Source organism: Athene noctua, chromosome 13 (assembly GCF_965140245.1).
Source record: "Athene noctua chromosome 13, bAthNoc1.hap1.1, whole genome shotgun sequence".
NCBI classification, from domain to species: domain Eukaryota; kingdom Metazoa; phylum Chordata; class Aves; order Strigiformes; family Strigidae; genus Athene; species Athene noctua.
In genome coordinates this window covers 18324327-18345791 of record NC_134049.1, presented here as the reverse complement: position 1 = coordinate 18345791, position 21465 = coordinate 18324327, and the positions used below count along the sequence as shown (strand labels likewise).

General features: G+C 36.3%; 1 protein-coding gene across 3 annotated transcripts in view; it reads left to right on the top strand.

Moving 5' to 3' along the window:
- The window catches only part of ICE2 (interactor of little elongation complex ELL subunit 2), a 29976-nt gene extending 11503 nt beyond the window's left edge, over positions 1 to 18473 (top strand). For 2 of the 3 annotated variants that reach the window (XM_074917392.1, XM_074917395.1), the window contains 7 exons: positions 38 to 992; positions 3020 to 3198; positions 4637 to 4766; positions 10322 to 10406; positions 10500 to 10550; positions 11576 to 11834; positions 14310 to 16077. In XM_074917392.1, the coding sequence (XP_074773493.1) occupies positions 38 to 992; positions 3020 to 3198; positions 4637 to 4766; positions 10322 to 10406; positions 10500 to 10550; positions 11576 to 11834; positions 14310 to 14498 (1848 nt within the window). In that variant the 3' untranslated portion in view covers positions 14499 to 16077. Of the gene's footprint in view, positions 1 to 37; positions 993 to 3019; positions 3199 to 4636; positions 4767 to 10321; positions 10407 to 10499; positions 10551 to 11575; positions 11835 to 14309; positions 16078 to 18294 lie in introns of those variants that run through there. The other variant, XM_074917393.1, reaches the window with a different exon arrangement.
- Positions 18474 to 21465: the final 2992 nt, after the last annotated feature.

Genomic DNA, 21465 nt, shown 5'->3' with positions numbered 1-21465 from the left:
ATTTTTAATGTTATTATTTTTTCACGTCTGTGTTAAGATGCCTTCTGATACATACCAGTACAGGAAGATTCCTCTTCCAGATGACACAGGGATGGACTTTAATGATGATGTTACAGAACTGGAAACTTTTGGAGCAACTGTTAAGCTCTCAAGAACTTCTAAAATGGAAAGTACTTTTCCTACAGTTAGTAACACTGCTAAAGTTTTATCACATGACCTAAAAATAGTGAAAAAAAATATATCCACCATAAACAGTGGAGATGAAGAAGGGAAAGTCACCATTTCTGAGCAAGGAGTTTTGGCATGTGCCAGCGTGCAGCTTCCATCATCAGATGGCATCCTGTGCTCCAGCCCTGAAGAAGATTCATCTCATAAAAACTTTAATTCAGAGGAAGTAGGACTGAACAAAGCACAGCATGTCATGACCGAAGTATTGGACAATGAAACAAAATTAAATACTCTGTCTAATGCTGTTAGTTACAAGAAAGAGTCTGGTGCTGCAGAAAAAAATGAGACTTACACTTCTTTATGCAGTAGTGACACGGATGAAGAGCGTTTGATAATTGATACAGAATGTAAAAACACCAGTTGCTGCAAAACACCTATACCAGACACTGTTTCTCATACCTCAACAGAGACTGCCAAATCACCTTCCCCCCCACCGATTCCATTAGCAAGCACGACTGATTGCTCAGGTATCATGGATCAGGGGAAAAATGCCTCCAGAAAGCCTACAAGAAAGTTGTCCAAAGAATTTGATCCTGTGGGACAGATTTTGAAAATGCAAACTGAACTTCTCAAGTCACCTTCCCAAAAAGCTCATGAGCAGCCAGTGGTGAGCTGTGATAATTCTAATGCTGCGCCAGCCCATGTGCCTCAATCTCCAAAACCATTGGTGACCTCCAGCACAGAAACTGCGCCAGCCCCTGCCTCAAATCCCAGCGGCTCATCTAGAAATACCTGGACTTGGCTTTTTCAGGGAGTGCCAAAGCGTAAGTGATTATGTGCATTGTATAAGGAGTAAAACTTCAAAATTACGGTAAAATTTAACAGAAAAACATTTTAACTCCTTCATCTGAAGAACATCCTGATAGTACCTCTGTTATATTTATTTAGAGATGTGACTTTTTTTATTATTATTTATTTTTTTATTTTTTACTTTTTAACAATACTTTCTCTGTATGAGAATTACTGTCTTGCACACATAAGGGAGCATTTTAGGAGCTGTTTGTCTATAGAGGTGAATGCAAAATGATGTTTACTTTAGATAAACAAAAAGTTGTGATATAAATCATTTGGTAGTGAAATGAGTTTTCCTCAGAAATTCAAATATTTGTGTAGTCTGGTCTGCAGAAATAGTTTCTTGTCAGTTAAAAATGGAATTATTTTACATTTTCTGTAGAAGAAAAATGTAGTCAAATTATGCAATTAAAATTTGAAAGAAAACTTGAAATTTGGGTGGCTAAGTTCTGAGATGTCTAGTTCAGTTGCTGTTTAGCTCCTAGCAATCTGTTCCAGAAGACTAATGAGGACTCAGTACAAGCCACCTCTCCAAGTTTTCATGTGTTTAGCTGGAAATTGAATGTTACCCAGACTTCAGACAAGAACTAAAAGTCTTGAAGATCCTAGGGACCGTGAACTTTGAATTATTACTCACATGTCCAAGTTGCTTTCAAGTTCTGTAAAACTGAAGTTAGAAGCACTTTACTGTGTTGGTAAATTGACAGGAAACCAGGCAGGTTGCATCAGAACAGTTACTGTTTTTCTCAGATATTTCATTCCAATGAATCAGTGCTTTTTGGTGGGAAAACCTGTTTCACTGGTGTTTTCTGACTAGCTGTGCCTTTGATCATATAGTAATTTATCTGAATTAATTACTTACTCTGTAATGGAAACAGTTAACACAGCTAATTCTGTTTTGTTGAAATTGTGTTATCACTTCCAACATTTTTAACAACTTAACTGTATTTAGGCTATGTCTCCTCCCTCAGTGTGAAAGGTTGAGCAGGGTGGTACCCTTTCTGTTTCTTCTCTTAAAAAGCAGGAGTGTGGAATTCAGGTGTTTGATAATAGAATTTTAAATTTATTTATTTTAAATAGAGGTAGGGAAACTTGCTAAGATGCTGAAGTGACTGTGAAAGAATAGAAAGCATAATTCTACAAATTGAAAGTTCTATAGCAATCTGATAAGCCTCTATGCATGTCTTTTTTGCAGAAAGCCCCAACTGAGTTAAATGTGTTACTACCTGAAAATTATTTCCGGTCAGTTGTATGATAATATCTCACACGGTATACATTTATTCAAAGATGCACATAAACTCTAAATTTAGTGTTAAATGTATGCATAGCACTACAGCAACACCTATTTGTAGTTGTATTTTTGACACATATTTCCACATACCTGCAGGACAAAAACCAGAACTGGATAAATTTTCAATAAATAATCTTAAACAAGTTGGAGTTTATTCTTCTTTGTTTTAAATGTTTTGTTAAAATATCTCTTAAGGGATGTAGGGATGTTTGTTAACCTACCTCAAAGCTGCACTTGGAGATCTAGTAAGTATTTCTTTTGAATATGCTAGTATTGAAGCAAACTCAAGTTGGAACAGAGGCTTATGCTACCATACAAACCTGAGGTTTGAGTTATTTCAGAAACTGATAAATGGATGGTGGCTCTCAGGAGGCATTCATTGTAAATGAAATTTTTGTCTCCTTTGTGCTGAGTAACTGTGGCTTAAAAAACAGCCTTTGAACTTCATTTGTACAATAGAGACTCATAGCTCTGTATAAGAAATCTAATGCTTAGGATAGAATATTTGGGAATATTTGAAAATATACTCCTAAAAAGTTACAGCAGACATTTTCATTTTCATCCCAAAATCTTAGGAAACCAAACACATCCTATTTAAAAAATAAATAAATAAATAAAATTAAGCCTGCTGCAAGAGAAGAAAGCTAATTAGCTTAATGGTAAAGAATGTGCACGCATGTCATTTTCTGGTTTATTTATTTTCTATAGGAAAGCTGCCAGATGAACTTCAGATACTTGAAGAAGACCCTTCAGAGTATAAAGCACCTCAGGATGGCAACCTTGTGTATAAGCTATTCAGTTTGAATGATCTGTTGTTACTTGTGCGTTGCAGTGTGCAAAAAGTGAAGTCATTGCCACAGTATCATAAGAAGAAAAAAGCTCAAAAGGTCCAGATTTTACTGTTAGATGTTTTGTTTTGGTTTTTTTAACAGTTGTGCTCAATTAGTATCTCTGGGATTCCCAGTCCTTCATAGTATTTGTGTTTTCACTCAGACGATTAGTACATTTAATTGTATCTCTGCAGTGTGTGTTGTCTTTAAGTAAATATTTGCTGTAGGAGGAGAGGGAAGAATAACTTGTGATTTCTTTAAACCTACTTGATGAAAGATAAGTAAGTGTGATTCTGCATTTTTTACTACAACTGCATTACAGTAATATGCATGGGTAATTATACTCAAGTAAACTAATGTCAGTTTGAACTATTCTTAAAAGTTAATGCAGTAATTAGGTTTGCGGCCCAAGGCTTTGAGAATCTTCATGATCATAAATACTTTCAAGCAGGATTCAGCCTTGCTATTATGCCTGGTTAAGCAGAGAAATAGGAGATAGAATGAACAACAGAGAACTCATTTAAAGATGAAAAGAGATCCTATTCATTCTGCTTGAAAAGACTATGGTATACATCTTAGCAAATCACTGGTTTTAAGGAATAAAATACTTTAAATGCAAGTGTAATCCAAATATTCCTTGTAATATCACGAGAACGAAAGCTTATGCTGAAATCCTCAGCCATTTATTATTTTGTCAAGAGTCCTCTGAATCATTCAACAAGTTTGATGTGGTATCTCCCTCCCCAGAATACCAGAATTATGGTAGGCAGGCATTTTGTGAGGTGTTTATGTTTTGTTTAAATGGAAATAGATCTTTCATTCTGATTACTTGCTAAGATTCCATGCTCAGAATCTTATTTTGAAGAAATACCATCTCTTTGCTGTTCATCTGCTACTTATAAATGCCTGTGAATAGGTGCTTAGTTTGTAAACCAGAAACTGAGCACTGCTGTTTATTTTTTTAAATTGCTGTTGAAATTTAAACTGATTTGTCAGTGAAAAGAGGCTTATATATTCTGTTAGTGTTAACACAGAAAAGTTAGCCTCTGATTTCAAATGAGAGTCCAAACAGTAGGTTCTAATTTCAAGTGAGATTCTGACAAGGGGAATAAATGGTGGGATTCCACTAATAAACAAATCAGAAACATGATAATGTCTCTTTTCTTAAATTCCTGCAGAGGGCAGTAGAGCACAGAAGTACGAACTTCAGTTAATTTAGTTGGCATGGGAAAATTAGCAGCAAAAATTTATTATTTGTAAAAGCTTGCCTAGGCTTTTTTTTGTGCATTTTACCTTCCTCTGTGTAGAGTCTGCAGTCCGAAGTTTGTACTGTGGGTTTTGTGGAATGTGAGTCATCACACAAAATCTGTGAAATGTTTTTTTTGCTTCAGCTGTAGTGAAATACTGTGATGATTATCAATTACAAAATGTAGTTCAGTTGTGGACATTTTTTGGACAGTGAATGGTGATTTTTCTTGTATCTTCACTTTTACAGCTTATTCCAATATTTCTGTTGCCAAAACTAGAATACCAAGCCTATTACGGTGTTGAAGCTCTTACAGAAAGTGAAGTATGTCAGTTGTGGACAGAGAGCATGTTGCATTCTGAATGCTTATTTTATATTGGTAAGTTAATGTGGTGATTTTTGCTTAAGAAACATGTACATCTGAATTTTCATATAATAACAGAAAAGTTAAAGCTGTATTCCTTATGTCCTTACTTATTTTAACTTTCTAATTTTGGTTTTCACTTTTATCACTTCTTACTTTTATAAGCACTTTGTCTAAAATTTCTGTTGGATGGTGAATGAGGGTATTTCAGCTTTAGTTTTAGATTAATATCATCCAGTAATCTTTGTTTTCAAGAACTGCATTTATTTGCCTTTCGAAGACAAATGTATCTCTAAGTGTGAATTTAATTCCCTGAAATTATTAATCTTCATGACTTAAAGTAACTTTGGGTTTTGGGGGGAGGTTTTTAGGGTGTTTTTTTGTTTGTTTCTTTAATGAGTCATATACAACATGAATTATTGCAGGATTAGTAAAAGTATTTCTTGATGAAATATGACCTATAAATATATCTTACTGTTTTGTGAAATAATTTTAATAGCACTTGTTATTACATAGCAAAGTAGAAGACAAAAAAGACCATCAAGTATGTGACTCAGAAGATACTGATTCCTTGGCCTTTGAACGTGCAGTATGGGAAAAGGTCAAGTGTCTTGGTTTTTTCTGAAAATGGGCAATAATCTTCATATTTCTACACTGATAACATGTAGATAGATAAGATACAAGAGAATGAGGAAAACCAAGCAAGACAGGGCTAGACCAAGTTCTGTCATTCAGAAATAAGAGAAATTACTTGCTTTTAAAACAGTGTACATGTGTCTCATATCTGAGGTACTGGAAATAATTTTCTGACTTTGCAGAATGAAATTTCTAACAAGAACAACTAAATTGCATAGCATAACCTTATTGAAAACTTCTTTCCATAGCTGTGATATTCCTCGGGAGTTGTGAACACTGGATGATCTTACTTAACAAACCCATTTTCCAGGTTTTCCATTGTCCATATCTAACTGATCCATGAAATTCAATTTCCTAATACATGATATGACTTGAAACATTTCTGTCAAAGGGATGATCTTGGTACTCCTTGTCCTTATCATGCAGGAGATGGAAACAGGGGATAATGTCACAGAGTCTGTGAATGAGAAGTATCACACATTCAGTGAGAATGAAGCAGGAAACTACAAATCTCATGTATAAGAGATGACAGCTGTTATTCAGAGCAGGGAAAATAAAAAGACAATAAAGCAGGGATAAGAAGCAGGGGAATGTTAGCAAAAGCATATCTTACTTGTAAAAGCAATTTATCCAAAAATCACAGAAACCAGGCACACAAGGAATGCAGCATTATAAGGAGGGTTTCACTAACAAATGCCTTGTAGAAAATGCTGTATTCATGTTTATACAATGACATTTTAAACGTCAGGAAAATTTTGAAGTCTGTTAGGATACATATGTTCTGTAGAGAAATGAAACGATGTGTATAAAGAATGTGGACAGATTAACAATGTGGATATTTAACAACACTTTTAATGTACGGAAAACTTTCTGATACCAATTATCTTGTAATTAATAAGGTTTTTAAAAGGAAAAATATGCAACAAAATGGTTAGTCAAAATGCATTTTAGAATATGTTTGGCACTTGCTGTGGAGTGAGGATAATCATGTTTGTACAGGGAATGAATGTTCTGTAGTGGTGACTGCCTCACTTTCTTGTTCTAGAAAAAATTCTCTGTTTTTCTGGTTGTTATGGCAGCAGTTGTGGCCTGTGGTTGCCTAACCTTTCCACTTGTGCACTGAATTACACTTTTGCTGTTGATAGCTCATATCAGGGCAGTAGTTTAGAAATGCTGAGTTCTCTCTTGTCTGATTTTTATGTACGAACTTTGCATCTTACCATGGAATTATAAGGTTCATGTGAAATTTAATTAATTTGAGGTGATAGTTTTGCTGAGTGCCTCTGTCTTTGTCTACTGTCCATACTTAATGGAAGCTTAAATTTTAAAATTAGAAATATAAAGCAATATTTGCTGTGGTTTTTCCTTTCTCAAAAAAAAATCCTCACAGATAATTATGCACACAGTTCTCCATTTCTAATCATACCTTAACATACAGTACTGAAACTTTTTTAACAAGCAGGACAGTATACTGAATTGCACTGAAATTTAGGCCACTGTAGAAAATTTTTACCAACATTTTACTAACTTTTCCAGAGTCGCAAGCAGTGTGACGAAATAAGGAAGCTATGGAGAGAGGGCTCATCTGCTTAGAGAGTGAACAAACTGAAAGAATGCGTGTCTATCTAATCTCCCATCAGTTACAGGAAACTTAACATATGACTTGCATGCAGAAGTTTGCAGACAGCCCATCCAGCCAACACCCGGTTTTATAGAGGCTCTCAGGAGTGTAGGAGAGAAGGCTGCGTGCTGCAGGAGTGTTTCTGGCACAAAGAGCCATCCCCTTCTGATAGGGAGGCTCCTCGGTGTCTCCGTAGATACCTGCTAGCTGTGAGATGGGCACGGAGCCCTAGGCTGGCAGGCTTCCATGGCCTGGCCTCCAACACACTCTCTGTTCCTGTGCTTGGGGGAAAAAAAAGTTGTTGGGACTGAGAAACACTTTATTCCAGTGATATTTATTTGTCAGCTCTTGGATGTGCTTCTTCCAGCAGCAAACCCTGGGGTCTGAGGAAGCACAGGATTACTGTGGGTTGTCACCGTCCTGCACAGTAAATTAGTACTCCCAGCATGTGCGGCAGGCCCCCTCCCACTGCTATTGAAAAAAAAAAACTTCTGCTACAGATACGGAGTTGGACTCTCAGCATGTCACCAACTGTAGATGCTGACAAAATATGTGATTTATTCAGGTAGGCAAATTAGAGACTGCAGATTTTTGGTACCATCATGCATTTTCTAATAGAGGTAGGTAAAAAGACGTATGTGGAAGTAAATGATCCATTTTATGAAAGAGCATTTAGCGCAGCTTTTAATAGGAAATTTTTATCATATTCTATTTAGGGATTCTTTTTGCTGTCATGAAATACTGCTAGGTAGCTGTGGAATTCTGCCTTTCAGTTTGTATTTCCGGGGAGCTGTGAAAAATACAATGTTACAAGTGTCGTGTTGTAGTTAGGGGGCTCTTTGCAACAGAAAGCTTTGTCCTGAAACTCCAGGGACAATTCTCTAACGGTGATAATATACCTGTATTATGGACAGTTTAAAATGCAGTGAATATCTCATTCTTTTTCATTAAAATGATTCCTCAAAGTAGGACTACTGCTATCATATGTTTGGTGTAAGCAGACAGACAGACTTGACTTCTCAGATCATGCTATTAAGTGAAATGTCATGTCTTAAAATAAAGGAATTTTTAAATCAACCATAGTAGAGCCATAGACTTACTGCTCTTTTTAAATTCTCCCCCCAGTATGAGTGTGAAAGTATGGAACGACTGTTTGAAAACTGTGATCTTACCATTACTAACACAGTATCTACAACTTGTATTCTTGCTCAGACAGTTCTGAGACTGCATAGATCTTAAGTGAAACCTCTGAAATTTAAGTTCTGAGCATGTAGTAGACCTCAGTGTTGAATTGCTTAGGAGTTCCTGGATCTTGAAAAAAGTTAACTCACTGTCTCAACAATCTCTTGTATTGCCAAATAAGTATGGGTGGAGAGTTCTTTGGACCTTGGTCTGTGCCCCCTAATTGACTGACATTGTTCTTCAGTGTTGTATTGTTCTGTGAGGCCGAGGGAGGAATCTCATAGCTCCACGCAGTGACTCAGCAGCGCTGCCAGCTCAGCAGATGAGAAAGAAAACAGAAGTGTAACTGTGGTCTCCTGTAGAAATTGCAAGGTGTCATATAAATTAGAATTTTTTTATTTCATATGTTCTCAAAGAAGATAATGATTATTTGCACGAAAGCAAAGATACTATCATCAAACAAACTTGAGGCTGCTGTCTTCCTATTGCTAGTAGAGCACCTTGCTTGGTTGTTGATTTAAGTTCCCTTGTTACTCAGATAGGAAATCCTGCATCTGCAAGAAGAGTAATCTCTGTGGCATGTTTCCCAAATAAGATACTTGATCTAAGCAGTAAAAGTTGTGATAAGCTTTGTTGATAAATGGGAACGTTTTACCCCAGCCATTAGTCACTTATTTGCATTAAGTCTCTAAGCAAAACGTACTACAAAAAGAATAGTTTACCCTCACTTGAATAGGATAACACTGGCCTTTATTTAAAGATTATTTGAAAAATGGGTTGGAAAGAAGTACTTACTGTATGGGTACCTTACTGAATGTTAAGTGTTTTCAGTCACTTATCAAATACAAGATACAGTAATATAAATTAGATACGAGTAGTTCATTGGGTTGTTTTTTTTTTATTTCCCAGCTATGCCATCAATGAGTTTAGAAATGGAAAAGATTCTGATTTGAGTAGAGGCTGATAAGGAATGGAGAATGCAAACAGACAGGGGTTTTTATAACAAATTCAAGTTTCATTTCCTCTAATCAGCAATGCAGAATATTAAACCTAGCTGCTTTGTCTTGCACAAAATCCTGATATCAAGAACAGTAACAAATGTACAGCATTTAAAAGAAATTACTTGTCCTTGTGCTTTTTTTAAAAAAAAAATGTTAGAGTTCTTACTTTGTCTTCTTACACATCACATAACAAATTGCTAGTAATGTTTATTATGGAATGTGAAGTGCTTTGGTTTAGCAGTTTTAACTGTACAATTGAAGCATTTACACATCCTACAAGAGCAGATTTGCAGTAAGGCAGTAAATTCCCCTGAGTAGGTCATATTTTATTATGCTGCCTTTTCCTCATCCTCCTTGTGGGAGGTGGAATAGAACAGATTTCTGGGAAAACCTCAACATGAGAGAGAATCTGAAGGTAAGGCATGGTCACCACATCAGTGTACAAGCTGTGCTGATGATCTTTATTGCTTATCAAGTGAAAATGTGGGCTAAACTGTTCTTGTCAGCCTTTATTTTAAAAATGTGATGAGGAGACCTTTGAATTGTTGCTCCTAGCTATATCAAAGTCAAATAGTCTTTAATGATTTGCCATGAAAGAGGCCTGAATTGTAAGTTGTCATTTTTCAGGTGAGGGGGCAAAAAAAAAAATCAAGAAATGAAGGTACAGAATCCCTAGAAAATCAAATAACACAATTGTTTGTATCATGTGTCAGAACAGGGGAAAAAAAGTATATTAAACCCAAAAGTAAATTTGTTGTAAAAGATAAAATTTCATGATCTGTCCAGTGAGGAAGCATAGTGTTAAGGATCAAAAGAACTTGAGAAGATACAAACTAACTGATGTTAAATGAGTTTATATATCCCAGACCTCACCCAAAATGTAAGACTTTTTGGATTCATGGGTATCGCCCTGTTTTGGAAAGACAGCCCAAATACAGATGTCTGTACTTAAAGGAGCTATACATTTTACTTTCTGTTATTGTGCATTATTGATAAATACTTTTCACTGTTCTACACTGTAAAAGAGCAAATTTTTTTTATTCCTTTTAAAATGCATTAGGTCTGCAAATTATGCTTTTGCGTTTGTTCTCTTTTATTTTTAGTGTATTAATTGAATTACTATTTTTCAGGACGTATTGACGCTTTTACATCAAAGCTTATTATGCTAGAAAAGATTTCTCCAGAAATGTTAAGAGAAAAACTTGGATTGATTAAGTGAGTATTTTTAGTATTTTTTTTCTATCAATGAATTTGAAACCCTGTCAAGCCTTGTAAGTTATACTTTTGTAATTTTTTTCTTTTTTGCAGGCCTGCAAATTCATTAAATATACTTCATCACATTTTGAAGAAAGTGTCTGAGTGAGTGCTCTGTTCTTGTTCATTGTATTTATTTGCAACATTACCCAGCTCATCCTATTTTCTTCTGTAGAATGCTTGTCTACTGTTTGTTTTTATTTCTTCAGATACATTACCTATTTTTTTAGATTATTTTAGATCTAGCATAGCGTAACGCAGTACTGTGTAAAAATGTGCTTAGGATTACAGGTTTTGTATAAATGATGCAAAAGAATAAGAACTTGATTTTTATGGACCACTTATTCAAGGGAGGTGACCAGATGCTTTTGACCTGATTAAACAGTTCAGAGGAGTGAGTTGTAATATTATGTATGTAGGCTCACATTTAAAATTTGGACTTCTGGCTTTTGTTAGTCTTTTTGCTTAATCTGTAGAAATAATACTGTTTGTGTTACCTTCTGCATATGTCTTTTTCTGTACATTGTTGCAACCTTTCTCTTGCTGCTTTATTTATTTAGCTACTTCTAGGCTTTTGATCTGCAAGTGTCTTAATTTTCTTGTGAAGCAGGTTTCTTGCACTGTGTGTGAAGCCTCTTAACTTGAGTTGCTGAAGAGTTTTCCCACACTTCATAATTTATGTAGCTTTGCAATTTGTGGCTAAGACTTTTGATATGGGCAGTTGGTTGACATTTATCTTCGTGAAAACCTGTTTAATCCTGCATGTCTCTTTTTGTGTCTGTGTCCATATATGCATTATGGTTTATAATAAACTGGTTAAAGAATTCTGGTTTCCCAAATATGGATGGTTTTCAGTGTATGCTTTAATGTTTTGTTGAATAATGATGACAATCTACATTGATAAATTAGTACATCACAAATACATTATAAACACATGAATTAGTATGTGTTTATGAATACCGTTTAATTCATGCTTTTTTGCTCATAGTTTTTTTTATAAAACAGGGACTGTTAAGTAAATATGTAAAGATGTTCTGCTTTTGCATTAAGAACTTAGCAGCTATCATGATCAAATGAAACAAACCAAAAACATATAAACTGTATTTTTTGTTTTGAATTTACCTTTTTAGCTTGCAGGAGGGCTCTTATTTATTGACTCATGCTGCAGGAGATTCATCAGTTGCAATCTACAAGAGTTCTCTTGACAAGATGACGAGACCATCATATAATTTACATAAAGCTCACTGTGATCTGCCTCCTGTACCTGCCACTCTTTCAGTCCCATGGGTGCCTCTAGATCCCAGCCTCCCTTTGCCCTATCACTTGAACCATGGAAGAGTGCCATGCACCTTTCCACCTGCACCCCAGGAAGCCACATGGAAGCAGAAGGTCAGTATCACGCTGGATGCAGAAACAGATTAGCAGTTTTGAAATAATCTATTTCAGTCCCTTGGATATATGGCTAATATATTTCATCTGTCATCTCTGGGTGTCAGAGAGTTTCTTTGGAGTTCTGGATCCACTACCAGGAATAGGAATGCTCTTTTCCTGAAAAGAAACTCGTGAGATTCACCTCACCTAGCTTTAAACATTACAGTATGGAAAAACAACATTTAAGCTTGTGCTGTTAACAGAGGGAAATGGAATATTTTGTAAGATGCATACCATCTTATCCACACCAGGATAGGCATCTTAAATAGATTGTTGCACTCGTGCTGTAGTGTTGTCATTTTCTCTCTAATGACTACAGGAGTAAAGATGATTAGCACAACTGGAGACAGGTAAAATGAGATAAGGTAAATTGTACTGTGAGGGTCTCTTCTGTTGACCTCTTACTGCAGTTCTCTGTGATACATTAAGTGGTTTTTTTTTAAAAAAAAAATACTCTTTTTTCCCTGTTTGATGGCAAAATTATTTTAAAATGAAGTTTTGCCTCTTTTATGTGAGCTAATAATACTTTTTGGACAGCAAAAAGAATGTAGTCTTTGGCTTAATTAAAAGCTTTGTAATTGATAAACTTGCAGTACAGCCGAAACCGGTACAATATTTGCGTTTATAAGGATTTTCTGATTTTGCCTCTGTCATAGTGCTTTTTGTTGATGTACTTCGAGTAATTTCAGGAAGTGCCTTTTAACCTGGTTTCCTGTTTTTTTCAGTCACACCTTCATGTCCATTTGTCCCTCTGTGTTTTCCCCAGATCTCAAAATCTTGAACTTTTTGGGCTATTTCAGCAGAAACTAACATGTCTTGATGGCCTAAGATATTAAATTCTAACCAGCTTAGTGAAAATAAGTAGCCAGGTAGAAGAAAGGGCTCCAGACTAGTGCTTCCTCTGTGGAGATGGCAATAAGGTCTCAACTGTAATGTTTGATACCTGAAATCTCATGCAGACAAGAGAAATTGTAAGCAAATAGGCCACGCACACGCATGGAAAAAAAAAAAAAAAAAGTCAGAGCTTTTACATTACTAGGTGTGGGATAATCGTATGGCAAGACAGAAAACCAGGCAACATCACTGCATGTTTAGGTTCTTTCCTCAGTCCCCTCATGCCACACTTTGAAATCATTTACGTCGTAATTTGATTTCAATGGCGAGGGTGGAGCATCTTGGATCTGTTCTCGGTTATTTGTAATTTTAAACAAAGCTCATGTAGGGATAATAGTGATTCTCTGCGGCAAAAATTAGTTTTCCTTTTGGCCCTCTAAAGAATGTTAGCTCAGTCAAATTGTCATTGATCACCTGTCTCTTGGTTGCTCTGAACTCCTTCACCTTTCAGGAAACTTTCATTTGAAATTCAGGTGCCTTCCCTGACATACAGAAACTTAAATTCTCATTGGTATGCTGTTCACTATACAGTGAAACATTGGTAACAATATATATGCAATACAGTTTCTAAAATAAGAATAGTATGTTATTTTGTATAGAGGCACATATGCTTTGTCTAGAGGCATGGAAGTACCTTAGTTTAGGAAGACACAATTTCTGTGTTTTGGATATAAATATAAAATTGTGTGTGGATGGCTTACTCCTTTTTACTGAAAATGAACAACCTTACACAGCATTTATATCATGCATTTCTTCAGAGTGCAGTTAAATCTAAAGAAATGTTTTAGATGTTTGAATGTGGTAGTCCTTCCTGACATCATTAGGATAAGTAAAAATTAACATAGCCTAAAAGTCACTAACATATGGGGTTTGTTGCTATTGTTTTTAAAACAGAATAGAATTTATTGTGAGAAGAAGAATTAATTATCTGCATGTAAAGACACTTTTGAGAGAAATTTTGTGAAAATTATTTAGGAATCCAACCTGTTCTGTAATTTATGCTGGTGACTAAGTGATGCATATCATGCTTGGGAAATTTGCCAAAGATCCCATTCTCAGCTCTGGTATTCTGAACAGGTAGTACGCGACACTTTAAAAGTAAGGAAATTTTGAAGTGTTGTTTTTCTTCAGCATAGATTTACTCATTTGTTTAAAAACCACATGCTAACTATGCCTTGCTTAGTGGACTGTGGGATGCTTTTTAGGCCCAGTTACATGTTTTAGCCATATCGTGACTTTGTATGAAGGCAAAATAGAGTTGTGCTTCAGTTCCTAATTACCTCATGCACTTGGTTTCTGCCAGAAGGAAATCCAGGCATGTAGGCAAGAGAGAGGCAGGGTTGGTCAGATCTGACTGGTGGCAGGAAGACCAGCTGTGCCTGTCGCCCAGTCCAGATGTGGCTTCTGAGTCTGGCTGAGTGACAAGAAGTAGAAGGCAGTTCTTGGAAGGTATATGTTTGTGCTTAATATAGATTTAAGATTATTAATTCTAGTTTGGTGGTGGTTTTTTTTTTTTCTTCTCTCCCCTTGTGTGTCTAGATGACTGGGGCTAAAGGACAATCAGACACACCCTATGAGGGAAAGCCAGTAGCTATGGAAACAAAAGGCAATCCAGCTAAGCCTGTTAGAAATGAAGGTGTGGCTACAAAGAAGCTGAAGAATTACCGCAAACAAAGAATGACGAAGAAAAAGTGGAAAATGAAGTACAACAAAATGCAATTGAAGTAGGAATAGCTGAACTGTGCTATGCTAAGTATGACCTGGAGAAGGGCAAGAGGAAACAAAAAATCTGAGGCTTTCTTGCAGCTTCAAAGGAGCCAGAACAAGCTGGCAGGGGAAATGGCTCCATAGCTCCATTCTATAAACCTTTAACCCTTTCTTACCTCAGTGGATGCATATCAAGTAAAAATCTCAAATTCAGTCAGAGGAAATAGAGCAAGTTCCTGCAGCTGAGGTTGGGGGACAAAAGTATTTTCTGTTGATCTTGTGATTTTTTTTGTAGAAAAACTACGGCTTGAAGAATGAAGCAGTGGTTGACAGCAATATCTGCTATCACATAACAAGAAGAAAAATAACTTTTCAGCTTTTTTAATTCTTCCAGAATCACTGCAGATTTTTATTCTGACGTATTTTAAAATTACATTTTACGTTGTGTAATGTGCATAAGGGGAACCACTTGAATTGAATTGCTTAATCCTTTTTAACACACAGACTCTACCAGTTTTCTTTTTAGGATGGTGTAACAAATGAGGTTTGGGGAACAAAAGATATGTTTATTTGAATAGTATGTGCCATAAATTTGCACTAGGAAACTTATGAGTAAACAATTTTCAAAAACTGTATGGATTCCCATGTTTCTTCAGAAATGAATATTGCCATTATTACTGAATGGCTACAGCCTAAATCTTGTATCAGATTGCACACTGGTATGCAGTAGTCCTTACCTGAGGTTTGCCTGGAGGAACAAGTGATAGGATCAAGGCCTTAGTCATTGTTCTAGAAACTCAACCAGATTATGCTGTCCATCAGCAGTTTGCTTGAAATTTATAGCCAAACTGACAGAGTGAAGTTAGGAGAAGGGAATACTTACTGTCTGTGAAAAGGCCAAGCAATATGATGACATGTGCTTTCCTAGTGAATATGAGTGTGTGGAAAAATTAAAGTTGTTTTGAATGTTAGTATGTAAACCCATTGTATTCTATGATGTGTTTGTAACTAACATGATTGCTTGTTAAAGAAGATTTCTCTGCATTACGGGTATTTTATGGTATAGGCTTTCAGTGTTTCATCAAAGAGAATTTCAACAGAAACAATCCTGGACTTTGAGGATTGAAAATTATATTCTCTATCATTGCTTTTGCTTTGTGTTTTCTACCTATATTTTCATTTATTAAGAGTATTGTTTTTAGAAGAGCACATGAATTCTTGAAAGCTCCAAGAATGAGTCCAATACATTCTTTCCCCATTTTGCCTTTTAAACAACACAACTATTTTAAAATATGTGAGACAATTTTTTTTTTTTGATGATGTTGTGGAGAGCTGTTTGTATGCATGCTTAACCTGCTAACACAAAAACCAAAGGCCTTAAAGATGTTCTTCCAGTCTTTTGTTTATCTAAATTAGTTACAGAGTACACACATCTGATCAAGCATTCTTCTGCTCACTGGGGCTTGACATGACACATTTTAATGTCATGAAAGTAGAAATAAAAATTTTTAAGTTGTTTACTGGGGTATACCTGTTATAAAATCCTGAAGACAGTTTTTTATAAAGCAGGCTTAAACAATGAATGTATATTAAAAAACGTTCTTTGTGAAACATAAAGCATTTTCTGTTTTTTTTCTCCACTGTTAGACACATTTACAGTATTACTGAGTTTATTCTTCTCTTTGGCCTTTGCTTCCTGTAGCTGCTGTGATAAGCTCATGACAAGCTGAACTGGTGTAGAGCTGTTTGCAAATTACAAGTAGTTCTGATTGGAAATCCTGAATGCACTGAGTGACCTCTCATAATAGGAATATTTTAGCTGTGAGTCATTTTTGCCAGATAACTAACTCTGTGTGGGGATTCAAAGCAGTTTTCAGTTTGTATATATAAAAACTTCTGCTGGGCTTGTATGGAATGTAGTTTCTCAATGCAGTTTCATATCTTAGAAATGTATGGTCTATTTGCCCATATATCTAGATGCCTAAAAGACTTGCATCTTTCTCTTAATAGTATACTATTATACTATGCTAGTATACTACCAATTATAGTATACTAATTGTAGATTCTAACCTTTTTAGAATAGGTAGGGAATCTAGAGTTTGTATACAACACAAGACAGCTTTTTAATTCACTGTTACGTTTTAATGGTTTGTTCTCTTTTGGATTTAGTGAGACTGAATAACTTGCTCTCATCTGAGTTAGTTGTTTGAAAGACACTGGGTGTCTTTTTCACCTATCACAGACAGGAGTACCGAAGTATACTCCATTTATATTTGCATCTAAAATAAAATTCTGTCTAAAGGAGTTTGATAAGAGGAGAAGGAAAAAGGAATAGCATGTTTATTTCAGGCAGTAACATCTAAAATTTGAAACAAATAAAATATCTAAGCAAAACAAGTGGTAAAGAAGGATTTCAGTAAAGCTAGAAAATGTGCTGGATATTAGCTGCTGGATCACTGGTTTTACATAAACTGTTCCTGAAGTGACAGTTACCTGTGGAGGAGAACAAAGGAATACAGGGGAGCCTGACTGTTGTGATACCACCGAAGTATAAATTCCTAAATGTAACACAGGTTGTAAAGCTGTGGGAAGTGGGAAACTATGGCTGAAGGAGTGAGCCTGGATCTGACTCTGCAGGTAACTGTTGCTCTACAGCTAACTAATCCTGATTTTTTTTATGGCCTCAACCCACTGAATTTAGGAAAAAAATTCTCCAGATCTCTCAATCCTGACCTGTAATTTCAATGTTCAGCTCTGTGTCTGGCATGGATTACGTGTGTTTATGTTACAATTTATATGGCTTGGTTTTCACTCTCTACTGTCAGAATATCTTTTATATATACATTTGGAGTGCAAGGTTAGATGTGACTTATCCAGTCTAAGAATCTTCCAGTTATATTTTTACCTTGTTAATTTAGATTTATGCAGTTGTCCTGTCTTTCAGAACAGGAAGCTTTAAGTGCTGGTTAAACTGATTTCACAGGGATATCTGTGTTAGGTTCTCTTAGTTTTTCAGTGCAGATGTTTGTAGCCCAGTGCTGACAGAGCAGCCTGTGCTGCTGGTTGTGATTATTTCATTCTGGGTGCAGGATTTTGCCAAGTTTCATGCAGTTCTTGGCCCAAATATGCAGCCCGTCCAAGCCTCTTTGAATAGTTGCTCATCTGTCTGCTGTTAACTACCTCTTCTCCCCATTTGCTGTCATTTGCAAACTCGGTGAAAATCAGTTCCACTGTGTTATCCAGATGACATAAGAAGACTGTGTAGTACTGGACCCAGTATCAACCCCTGAGAAGCTCTGTCCATGACCAACTCAACTGCTAGTTCAGCCTTGAACCACTAAGCACCTCTGTAAAAACTGAAGAGAAGCGCTCTTGAGAACATAAGGTTTTCCATGCTCTGTAAGGTCCTGATACTGTCTTGTTCTCCCCATTCACTGGTGTTTGTTACGAGATTAAATTGATAGCTTTGTGTCATGTTCAGGCAGCTTGAAGTTCGTTTTGGAGGAGTAAAGGGGTAATTGTTACCTGGTATTTGAGATTACTGGTTGACATACATGTGAAACCATGGAAGTCTATCAGTTCTTTATATTAGCATGAATAACTGCAGTGGGTTATTGGTTATGAAATCTAACTTTTCTTTATTTCTGCAGTAGTAAGTGTTTTCAAACTTTAGGTTTCGTTCCCATATGTGACTGGCTAAACCTCTTCACCTTCTCTGACCACAAAACCTTTTAGGGATACAATAGACGCTGTCTATGTAAAATATGTTAGGAGTAGATTTACTATGTTTTTTTCTCTGTCTTATAATGTAACCTAGCAGCTGAAAGTGCAGAGAACTGGGACCAAATGACCACCCAGCTATTCCTGTGCTGGCAGGTGGGAGTTGCCAACACTGTCCAACCCCATGCAGTGAAGTTCAGTAGCAGACATTGAACCATTTGAAGAGGTACTTCCTTTGCTTCTGATTTCCTTGCCTTGTATTTTAAATATCAGCTTGTCTCCAAAAGAGTATAAAAATCAGTTCAAATGTGGTCTTTCAGACTGTTTAGTGCTGACCTCCATTTAAGTTGCTTTTAGTTGAGTTATACAGATATATCTGTATAAATCAGTATTATATATAATATATAAAAATAATATCATATATATGTGTGTATATATATCAGATATATAACAGTTTTACAGATGTATCTGGAGCCAGCTTCTCCAAAAGATGCATGAATACATCTCAGTTTCACTAAAACTTACTGAGAAGTATTGGCTAAAGAGTTTTCCACATGTGCATGAGATTACTCTGTTGTAAGGCAGCATGAATGGCTAGGAATGTGATGTTACCTGCCTGTGCCTCAAGAGTAAGCGTGTACCATATCAGTGCCTCTCATTTCTTAGTTGCTGCCAAATGAATATAATTTGTGAAGAAAAAGAGCAAGTTCTACCATGCCAAATGCTGTCAGAATTCTTTGCACAAATGTATTGATCCTGACTCTTAAAAAAATCTAGAGTTTTTCAATAATTGTGAGTTTTAATAAACCTTGACATAATTTGAGAGCCTTTTGAGTATTTTAAGGGTGTTTCAAGCCTTTTGATACTCACAGACATGTGACTCAGGTTCTGTTTTTGAAATTTTACCTTGAAGGGAGAGCTACCGACTCCCCTACTAGTCCCCACTGCCTTTTTCAGGGAATCCTGAATTATTGCATCATTGCAGGCTTTTAGGAACTAATGCCTTCAGAAAAACAGCAAACACAAGACTCTTAGAGCTAGCAATAATGATAATGTGTAAATGCAGTCAGTCATTTGCTAGCAATGACCTGTGTGAGCATCATGAGAATACTTAGATTTGTATGTTTAGGTGGAGAAGCAGCTAATGAATTCCTCAACAAAAAACCATCAAAGACGATAAAGTGATGCCAAATGAAGACTGATCGTTACCTATCTATTCAACATGCCCTAAAAGCGTTCCTGGGGAGGTCTTGCAGTGATGTAACTACCCATCCTTGGCACAAATAGTCAGAAAATCTGGGCATTTCCTTAGAAAGTTTTTTTGTGATCTCTTCCAGAGTTTATACACAGGTTCATCCACAGGTATCTTGATATGATCAACTGTGGAAAAAAAGACAAAATTTTGACCAGTCTAATCCTTTTTCAGACCTGAATCCGAAATACAAAGTGTCAAACTCTGTACATCTGGGCACAGAATCAGTTGTTGGGAGCAGTTCTTCTCAATTAGAGTTTACCTTTCTTTTCTAAGGAAATTTTCTGACTTGAGGACACCTCTGTATACCTGAGAGCTTGCCTGTTTGCCCAAATACACCTAATAGAGTCTTGCCTGTGACTGTTAATCTGCTCTCCCTTAAGGTTTTTTGCTACCACAGCTGTTGCTTAGTGCCTTCAGGCTACGGTTTTAAAGGAAAGATGCAGCATAGCTAGTCTCACTGAGATTCCCTATCTTGTGTAAGTTCTCCCTTCTGGTATACTTTTAGTGTAGAAAGAAAACCAAGGATTTTTTCTGTAAATAAATTTGTAAGTATCCGTGTTAATATCAGTGTAGCCAAATTCACTCTGAGATCAATGCTTCTAGTGTATTTTTCAGAAGCTATTTAAAAGCATCTATGAAAAAAATGAGTATATTTCTTTAGAACTTCATTTCATTACTGAAAATTAGATTTGGAGTAATGATGCAACCGTAAGAATAATTTAAGTCTGTTCATGGCTCTAAACTTAGTGCGGACTTTAAAATTTGTTTATCCCATAGTTGAGCGAACAACAGAAGTGTCATCCTGTGCTAGGCCTGCTGCAGTTAATGTTTCAAAAGCTCCGCCTCCCAAATCTTTGTGCAAGCAATTCAAAATAAAAAAAAACCAGGAAGAATGCAGAAAAATTCCTACTGAAACGAGTCACTTGTCAGTCTGTCTAGTGTGGGCTATACTGCCTGGCAGACAGAGCACTTAACAAATATTGTAATAGTCTGGTTAAATTTGAGCTTAAAAAAGAGGGAAAGAAGTAACTGTCAGAATGCCACTGCTTCTTATCCCCTCTGCTGAGCAGGCCATGTAGCCATGTTGAAAGCTACCTCGGCAGTCAAAACCCATTTATTTCAGAACCATGTAGTTAATGCATCCAGTACTGCAGTTGTGCAGTTCTGTTCCCTTGATTGACAGGAGGACAGTAGTCTCGTGCAACTCTCTGGATATTCTTTGTCAATAGCAAGAGTAATAAAATAAAGAAGAGGTATCGTTACGGCATAACTGCATATGCTACTTTGAACAGATTTTGTAGTTATTTCCCACTTAACAAGTGCTCACATCACAGCTGAAATTCTTTGGCTGCTTTGTGGGTAACCTAAGCAGAATGCACTGTAAAATTGATTAGACTGACTTGTTTAATCCAAAAGCAGCACATTTAGGTTAAGAAACCTGGAGAGACTACTATGCTGATGCTGTTGTCTCTGGAGAAAAGGAACCTTGTGGGTCAATAGACCTGTCACTACAGCTTTTTTTTTTTTTAAAGCAGTGAATTTTTATGTGGGTGCATGAATAAATAAAGTAAGTATCTTTCCTGCCTTCTCCAGGGAAGATATTTCACACAACATCCTATTTATCAAAATAATGCATTATCTTCTATTTATAGGTTTTCTACCAGACCAAAAAGACAAACCGAGTAGAGAAAATATTGTACACATTTCTTTGGCTTTTAAATGTCTGTGGCTTCATGCTACTCTGGGTGAGTGTGTGTGTGTATATGCATGTGTCGGCCTGTGACTTAAATTTTGGGTTCTAGCCTTTATACTGGCAAAACCCTCCTGAAGACTTTCTTTGGTACAGCCTCTATCTCCACAGGAAGGATGACAGCCGTCGGTGTCTCCATGTCTGTTCTTGTTGATGAGTCATTTAGGCTTCCATGCCTTTCCTCTGCTGTTTTGAACTCAGTTATTCTATACACACTGTGATGGGTGCTTGTTGTTGTATTAATGACTTGATGGATGATAGTA